At 35.2% G+C, this 9,533-nt stretch overlaps 2 protein-coding genes across 2 annotated transcripts; both read left to right on the top strand.

Annotated features, from left to right (window-relative positions):
• Positions 1-764: 764 nt before the first annotated feature.
• Positions 765-1,820, top strand: LOC137623657 (protein FAM200C-like). The gene is made up of 2 exons (XM_068354515.1): positions 765-935; positions 1,074-1,820. Exons 1-2 carry the CDS (start codon positions 765-767, stop codon positions 1,818-1,820), a joined length of 918 nt encoding a protein of 305 aa, XP_068210616.1.
• Positions 1,821-3,560: 1,740 nt separating this feature from the next.
• Positions 3,561-5,866, top strand: LOC137643520 (piggyBac transposable element-derived protein 3-like). The gene is made up of 2 exons (XM_068376274.1): positions 3,561-3,787; positions 4,154-5,866. The coding sequence occupies exons 1-2, from the start codon at positions 3,771-3,773 to the stop codon at positions 5,235-5,237; spliced, it is 1,101 nt and encodes a 366-aa protein (XP_068232375.1). The 5' UTR covers positions 3,561-3,770; the 3' UTR covers positions 5,238-5,866.
• The last annotated feature ends 3,667 nt before the right edge of the window (positions 5,867-9,533 follow it).

The following is a 9,533-nucleotide window of genomic DNA, read 5'->3' as shown; positions in this document are numbered from 1 at the left end:
TATACATACAGTATATATATATATATATATATATATATATATATATATATATATATATATATATATATACCAATAGGAATTCATGAGCAGCAGAAGAGATCCAGCCTATGCATTTGAAAGACCCAAAGTTCGTCCGCCTCACTCCTCTCAAGTGTGTCAAGTGTGCTCCCTCTTAAACGTGATTAACAATTTCTATCTAACATATATTGTGTATAGAGTGTTCAGACATAATTGAAACCTTGAATGTTATTTCAAGTGTATGGTGTTAATGTAAGTAATTGTTTGATATAAATTTTTGTAACAGGCCCTGCTGGATTTGTGGTAAACCAGTGAAGTGTATTTGTTCTTGGTGGCACGGGCCTTTCCCTTAGTCGGCCTGTAGCTATTTGTTTTGGCTTAACTGTTCGGTTACCTCGTGTGATCTATAACACGTGAATGTATCAGTTACTTTTATATGAATTTCATTAAGTGTTTAACCATTAGAGCATTGGTTCCCAACCTGGGGGTAAATTACCCCCGGGGGTAATTTAGCAATTTTTCGGGGGTAATGGAGGGGTGACAGAAAAATGTTAAGAATTCTGAAAATCAAGTAAGCATTGGTATTAGGATTAATGTTAACTTAGTCTTAGTATTTTAAGTTGTAAAGTAAACCTATTATAAGTAAGTAACAAAGCTAAATCAAATAACAATAAATATCAAAAACTAATATACAGTATTAGAAAAGAAAAAATATATAGCTAAGTGTGTGGTAACCGAAAAGTATGATGGGTGGTCATCGTGGATTACGGGGCCTCATACAAGCTGTCAATCCAGAAATTTCTGTAGATCATTGCATCATTCATCGGTACTCTCTTGGATCGAAAAGCCTGCCTGGTAATCTGAAGTTAGTGTTTGAAGATGTGTTGAAAATCGTCAACTTCATCAAGTCCAGGGATGTGAATTCGCGCATATTCAAGGAGCTGTGCAAGGAAATGGGATAAGAGTATCAAGTTCTGCTTTACCACACCGATGTTCGCTGGTTGTCACGAGGCAAGGTTGTACATCGTGTCATTGAGCTCCGAAAGGCTATACAGGAATTTCTGGAACAAAAAGGATCTCCTTTTGCTACCAAGTTCACTGATAAGGAGTGGCTTGCTCGACTTTGTTACTTGGCTGACATATTTGCGGAGCTGAACAGTGGTAATCTGCAAATCCAGTGCCGAAACACGACTGTCATTGATGCCCGTCACACTGTGGCTGCATTTCTGGCGAAACTGAGACTCTGGATTCGGCGCTTGGAGAAAGGAGTGATCGCCCAGTTCCCCACCCTAGACCAGTTTATTGAGGAGAATAGTCATGATACTGGATCTCTTCTACAGACCATCAACAAAGAGATGAGCGACCATTTGAAGGGGCTTGAAACAAGCATGCATCACTACTTTCCAGAGAGTGACCAAGAAACAGCCAGTCTTCAGTGGATCATTCATCCCTTCTCTGTACCTGATGAGGCCATTCATGATGATGATTTCCCTGCAAAGGAGGAGTGGATCACAATGCGAGCCAATGAAGCCTTGAAAATCGAATTCCAAAACCAAAATGCAGATTCCTTTTGGATTTCACGACTAGCCGACTCGCCAACTCTGTCCAAGAGAGCCTTGAAGTTGTTGGTATCATTCTCAACAACGTATCTGTGCGAGAAGGGGTTCTCAACTGTGCTGTGGATGAAAACAAAAAAGAGGACTCGCTTGAATGTTGCAAACGATGCCAGGCTGGCACTTTCAACCACGAAACCAAGAATTCCTCAACTAGCTTCAAATATGCAACTCCAACCATCTCACTGATGCTCTTGACATCTTTGGTAAGTCATTAGAGATGCAAAATGTACTAATACAATAAATAAAAGAAATTATCTCTAGTGTTTTAGTTTAGCCATATATATATATATAAATGTTGACAACATTTTGTGAAAGGGGTAACATGCTTAATGTGGCATGCTAAATTGGGTAACAAGCTGAAAAAGGTTGGGAACCACTGCATTAGAGTGTTAAAGTGTTAAGTATTGTCATTAATTATCAAAATTATATATTTTTATAAATTAATTTCCAGTGAAACAAGTGATTGTATAATTATTTTTTTCAGAGAATTTCTTTTGTCGCAAGCTATGATTTTTTTCAGATATAATATTTCGAGTAATTTAATTTTGGTGTTAATTCTTTTCGGCATTGTTGTTGTAACTTTTATAGAATATACTAATTTTTTTCAAGTGTGTAGTATTTCGATCACCTTTATTTCATATTACTGCTTGTTCGTAATACCTGAGTAAGAGTCAAAGTAAGAGGTTATGTTTGAATACCTCATGTGAAATAATTACTTAAATTTGTTTTAAATGTACGTAAGAGACCTTTGGATATTCAGTGTTTTTATATGTTGCCGTCTGGGAGTTATTTAATATTCTGAGAGCTCGGGCATTTATCAAGTATAATTGATTTATGTAAAAATAAACAAGTTAGTGAGGACCTCGGGAGTTTATGTAATTGCCAGCTGTAAGACTCTATATACATATATATATATATATATATATATATATATATATATATATATATATATATATACACTATATATATATATGTATATATATATATATATATATATATATATATATATATATATATATATATATACATTACATATATACATTATATATATATATATATATATATATATATATATATATACATTACATATATACATTATATATATATATATATATATATATATATATATATATATATATATATATATATTTATATATCGTCTGATCTCTTACAGGTATTTTGATCAAAAATATAAATTTAGCAACCCTCACAATTAATATTGAATTAGTTAATATTAGAATTAACTGCTCTACTAACAAATTTGTCTTTTTTTTTAATATGCTACCTGGTCTCAACTGAAATACATCGAAATCTTACAGGATCTCGAACAAAAGGGATCCTGCATACCAAGTATTGAATTAGTTAATATTGGAATTAAGAATGCTACTAAAAAGTTTATATCACTTTTCATATACTGTTTGGTTTAAACTGAAATGCAATTCTATAATCCATAGGCCTGTCTATCTGTCTTTAGTATCAAAATGAATATCTTTTCAACCTCTTTGATACCACTGTTCATATTGCTAATTGCCATATTACCTGCACGCCCCCCCCCCCCCCCTTCCGGCCTGTCCCGCTCATATAAAATTACCTTCTTGAACTGCACCTGAATCTCAAAATCCTGAAAGAGATTAAGACAAAGCTGTCTCATAAATATGACAGTTGGATTAGCCACTCATATTGTCAATCTTAGAGAAACACACGTACCTATACATCGGCTCCAGCATATACCATTAACCTACCTGAAGGAACATGTGTTGATTAGTTACTCTATTTTCAAAGTCCTCAATGATAATTCCAATAAATTTTGACCCTTTTTCGGAAGCCAAATCCTTTGATACCGATAGCTCTCCTAAATTTTTACTTGTCTTTCGACCATCTAATATTAGCCACTAGCATACGAGGCCACCCGCTAATGCACCCATTTTGTACTAGCGTGACATATATGTTACGTAGAACATATGTTCAGTTAACTTACACCACACGTTTACATGTTGAAACTTGTTTCATGATAGGTCCTGTGTGTGAGAGCTAATACATGTATCTACTTGCATACAAGTTTTTACAGGAATAGAAGTTCATTCAAGGGAGTGACACCGTTCTGTGCAGAAGTGCTGTTTTTGCTCCGGTGTGAAAATGAGTTCAGGCAAAAAGTGAGTATTATTTTGCCATTTTCATCAGATATATTGTATTGTTTTTTGATAAAATACTTGAAATATGGCTATAGAGAAATGTCTGTGCTAATAATGAATATCTAGGATTTATAATATTGGCAGCAGTGCATTTTATATTTTCTGTGACATATATGTTACGCTAGGATGATACAGGGACATTTATGCCTTTTTCTATTTTACTGTATTTAAACTGATAGTGATATCTTTCTAGTGATATAAAACATTCTATGGCTTCATTTTCTTTCTTTTACTTTACTTTACTACACTTTTAGTTATTTTAACTCATTAATAAGTTACTTTGTTAAATTTAATCCAGAGATAACACGTTTTTATTTTTTTTTTCAGGTCTCTGACTGTCAATGAAATACTAGCAGAGTTAGAGAAAGAAGATATTGCTGCAGATGTTTTTATTGAGCCTGCTGATGATGGTCTGACTGACGAAGATTCTGCTGATGAAGATCAAGGTGGTCTAATTGATAATCTCTCTGGTAAACAATTAGATGCTGCAGGTGAAGCAGCTCTTCCAAATGGAGTTCGGCTTGGAAATTTAGGAGAGGACTTGGAGAACTATGATGACTCTAGTTATTGCTTCAAAACTCCAAAGTGGACTAGAAAGGCAACATTTTCTTCACCAAAACCAATTTTTCCTGAGGCGAATTACAGTCAATACCGGAACTTATCACCATGTGAATTATTCGAATTGTTTTTTGATGAGGAAGTTTTCAGATTGATAATAGAACAGTCAGCTCTTTATGCTCGTTACAAGGGAGAAATTTCCTTCTCAACAAATGAAAAAGAACTAAAGGTTTTCCTTGGCATATTACTTTTATCTGGCATTGTTCCAGTTCCATCACGGAGACTTTACTGGAAGAATTCTCCAGTGACTAGAAATGAGGCAGTGTATTCTGCAATGAGAAAGAACAGATTTGATAAAATAATGCAGTTCATACATTTAGCAGATAATACTAATCTTGATGATTCAGATAAATATGCTAAACTCCGTCCCCTGATAAGGCTACTTTCCACTCGATTTTTGTCTCATTTTCAACCAGAGCAGCATCTATCTCATGACGAGGCAATGGTTGAATATTTTGGCCGCCATGGATGCAAGCAGTGTATTCGAAACAAACCAATACGCTTTGGTTATAAAGTTTGGTGCCTGAATACTGATGCAGGCTATTTAGTAAGCTTTGACTTATACCAAGGTAAAACATATGAAGGTAATTCATATGAGGAGAAAGCGTTTGGCAAATGTGGAGCCACTGTTCTGAAAAATATAAAGTCATTGCCAGATGATAAAATACAACTCCCATACAGCTATTACTTTGATAACCTTTTTACCTCTTTTCCTCTTCTCCAACACCTGAGTGAGCAAAACTATACTGCTACGGGAACAATAAGAGACAATAGGCGGAAAAATGCCCTTTGAAAGCAGTTTCTGAGATGAAAAAAGAAAAAAGGGGAACATCAGACTTCATCATAGATAAGGCAAATAACATTTCATTATGCAGATGGATGGATAATTCGGTTGTCACCATTGCATCAACTGCTCATGGAAGGGAACCCCTTAGTAAGGTGAAAAGATACTCTCAAAAAGAGAAAAAAAATATTGAAGTTGACTGCCCATTAGTTATTCGAGAATACAATAACCACATGGGTGGAACTGACCGTCAAGACCAGAATGTGAATAATTATAGAGTATCTATTAGGGGTAAGAAGTGGTGGTGGTGTATTTTTACCTGGTTATTAGATGTATCAGTGCAAAATGCTTGGATTCTTCATAAAAAGTCAGGTGGATGTTTACCTCAGCTAGATTTCAAAGAACAGATTGCTGAAAGCTATCTGAAGAGATATGGGATCCCTCCTAAAGGGCCTGGGAGACCTTCCCAGGGGGAAACAGGTTGTAAGAGAGTTCTTGATGACATTCGTTTTGATGGAATAGAACACTACCTGATAGAGACCCCAAACAAGAAAAGACGTAGATGTGCTGGAAATCTGTGTAGCAAATCTCCTTCCAGTCAGTGTAATAAGTGTGATGTAGGTCTGTGTTTGTCTTGCAATTTAGCGTTTCACACAAAATAGACTTCAATGATGTGCCACATGATGTATCAGTTGCAATGAAAAGTTGATTATTTTATGTTAGCATTTTGAACTGGCAATTTAATCTTTGTTTTGATTCTAATTGCAAGATTTAATACACTGACTATTTCTTTTGTCTTGTTTTTTTATTGTAATTTTCAAATTCCATTCATTTGGTGGTTGTGACTACGGTAGTTCATGTATGAAAACAGTAGACTTCTTTTGTATTTAGTTATGTCACTTATATAACAGCAAACAATAAACCTTTCAAAATAGAACAGAATTTTTCATATTTCCCCCAAATGTACTCGTTACTGCCTAGCGTGACATATATGTCACACTCCATTATTCATTGTACAATGAATGCAGCTGAAAAAAATTATGTATTCTACTGATTTTGGATCCTTATGAACTAGATTTAGTGTAAAAATTTGAAATCCAAAGAAAAAAAAAAAATTTGGGAAGAAATGGGTTAAACCAAAATCCCTTACCTTTTCTGAAATCCAGTGTCTCAGCCACCGCTTATCTCATATAATTATAATTATATGAGATAAGCGGTGGCTGGTGGTTGAAGGTCAGGTAAAATTATAATTTTACCTGACCTTCAACCAACCAAGATAGGTAAAAACTCGTCCAGTCCTCTCAAGCAAAGGATTAAAAATCCATCGGCCTCAATGCTTCCCATTTTTAATCAGCTCATCATTTCCGTGACAGCTATATTTCCCTGGGATAAATTTCCTACCCCATGATTTTAAAATCTTAAGAAGTTCCTTTTTCTTTTTTGGATTTTTCTACCAATCTTGTCTTTTTATTTCGGACAGGGAGACATTTTATTCACCATGGGCAATGAATGCATCCTTGGGAGGGCCTCACAACTTCACTCCTCAGTATATGTCCGCTGCCATCGTTTCCCCCCCCCCCCCCCCCGAAGACGGACCTTCACCTGTGAATATGAGAGCTGAACCGCTACAACTACCATAGCAAAACAGTCTAATCACCGTGCAAGCAGAATCACTATAAACACAACACTGAGAACAGCTGCTGCCATTGTAACAGGAATATCTACAACCTAAAGAAGAAACCAAACCAGCTGAGCTATTGTGTTAGGTGAGAACCAGTTAAACGGCAGTAGTAAAGACTGAATTTTCATTAACTAATTATAACTTGTTTGTACTTAAAGCAAGTAGGTGGATAATTCATTAGTCTCTGCAACTTAACTTACTTTTTGAAGGTGATGGTGTATCTAAGTACAATACAATCAAGCAAACTAATGTTCCAGTGCTTATTTCTACCGTAAACAAATTAAAGACCTTCAAGTGATTCCCCCCCCCCCCGAAAAAAGTGTTGTGGTACCGATCTATTTCTTTCCACCACCGTTATATCTGCGGTTGATCATATATTGGTCCTTCGTTAACCCTTGTTACTGACCCATCGAAGTTAGAGGACCAAGGTGTGCATGTTAGAAGATACACTGCGATAAACTAGTGTAGAAAAGTGATCCCTTTATATATATATATATATATATATATATATATATATATATATATATATATATATTTATATATATATATATAAATATTTATATATATATATATATATATATATATATATATATATATATATATATATATATATATATATATATATATATATATATATATATATATATATATATATATATATATATATATATATATATATATATATATATATATATATAAGTTACGCTCAATGTTAATAGTTGCCTAATGTGTACATTAAGCATATTTTTGCCCAATGTGAACACTGGGCAAAATGGTCTGCCCAGTGTACATATTAGGCAGAAAAACTCGTAAAATTGCCCATTGCACAAATTATGCAATCCCATTTTGCGGAATGTGAATATGTCACACAATTTTGTCTAATATAAATATGAATAGGCGGAAGGAGGATAAAGAGACACTGATACAAACTGATAGAAACATGAACTTCATTCCAGACAAACTTTTATAATAGCTACACAAAATGAAGTAAACACAAATAAACAAAAACAAAACTGATATTCACAGTGATACTAACAACACTTAATTTTTGCACGCTCTGCCTGGGTGACAACCAGAGTTGCATTTCACTTCTTTCTTGCGGCAGCTGCATCGTCCTGACGAACACTGCGTCCTACATTGACACTTTACAAACCTTTGTCCTCCAGTAGCCTTTGCTGTTGCTGTTCTCAAAGTGAGACGAATATCAGGAACATCATCTGCTTTAATCAAAACCTGATCTATAAGACTTAGATCAGCTGCTGTGTATTTGGATCCAAGAACTCCCTCACGGCAACCTACAGTATACAGCCCATCTTCTCCTTTCATGGCGACCACAAGAAGATTCTTCGGATCAGTTGGGCCGCGATCAACGTCTGGAACTCACATTATAGCGCACTGCCGAACTTCTAATCGTCGAACAAATTGATTGCCAAGACGTGTCATCCGAACTGCTGCTTTGGATTGTCCTGCATCAGCTGCATCTCGGATTTCCTCTTAACACCCACTTTGTGTCTCTGCTGTCGCTCCAGTCACTGCATCTTCATCACTCTCCACCTCTGCTGTTGCTCCTGTCAATGCATCTTCGTCACCCTCCACTTCTGCTGTTGCTCCTGTCACTGCATCTTCGTCACTCTCCACCTGTGCTATTACTCCTGGCAATAACAAATTCACGACCATTGTCTGACTGTATTCACTCCACGACAAACACTCCCACGCACTCACACAGTCCACGCATTCACTCAGTCCACGCACTCCCCACACACGCTTCTCCCCACCCACAGGACAGCATAACACTATTCAATTCAGGCAAAATATCGTTGCCTAATCTGAAAGTCTTGCTTAATGTGCAGATCAGGCACGCATTTTGCACAATATAAATATTAGGCAATTTTCGCTGCCTAATGTACACATTAGGCAATTATTAAGATTGAGCGTAACACACACACACACACACACACACACACACACACACACACACATATATATATATATATATATATATATATATATATATATATATATATATATATATATATATATATATATATATATATATATATATATACAAGCTCAGAAAGGCAATCATGATAATGATTTTATGATATGCTCTACCATGGGTCTACAATTTAAATACTATTTTTTATGACTAATAGTGATCAGACTCTGTGTGTAAAATTGTTATACAGTAAAAGTTAAAAGACTAAACGACACCCATGACTTACTCAATTGTAGATTCGTTAAGAAAAAAATAAATAGAAAATACAACTCCTACAAATTTATCAGGCTGTAGTTTTACTAAACAAAATAAATAATTACACAGTAAATATCTCATTCTATATTTGCTTCTGCTTATTCGTGGCAAATCATAAAGTACTGTACATGATACAGTTTCTTTCTATCAAACGATTTACTAACGCTTCACTGCATTACATCACGCTAATTTCAAGTTTAGGCTACTTAGTAGGTAAACCGAGTGACTACAGAAATAATACAGTGGTTATACAATTCACAAGCACTGAAATGTACTAGGCTTAGGCATTTATTAACACTTCAGTTCCTAAGAACAGTTCAGCATTTATCAAGTATTTATACCATGAAGCTCAGGGATGTTGAAGCGAACAGAG

Source organism: Palaemon carinicauda, chromosome 1 (genome assembly GCF_036898095.1).
Source record: "Palaemon carinicauda isolate YSFRI2023 chromosome 1, ASM3689809v2, whole genome shotgun sequence".
Classification (NCBI taxonomy): domain Eukaryota; kingdom Metazoa; phylum Arthropoda; class Malacostraca; order Decapoda; family Palaemonidae; genus Palaemon; species Palaemon carinicauda.
Note: the sequence above shows the minus strand (reverse complement) of the source record. Positions and strands in the feature narration are given on the sequence as shown.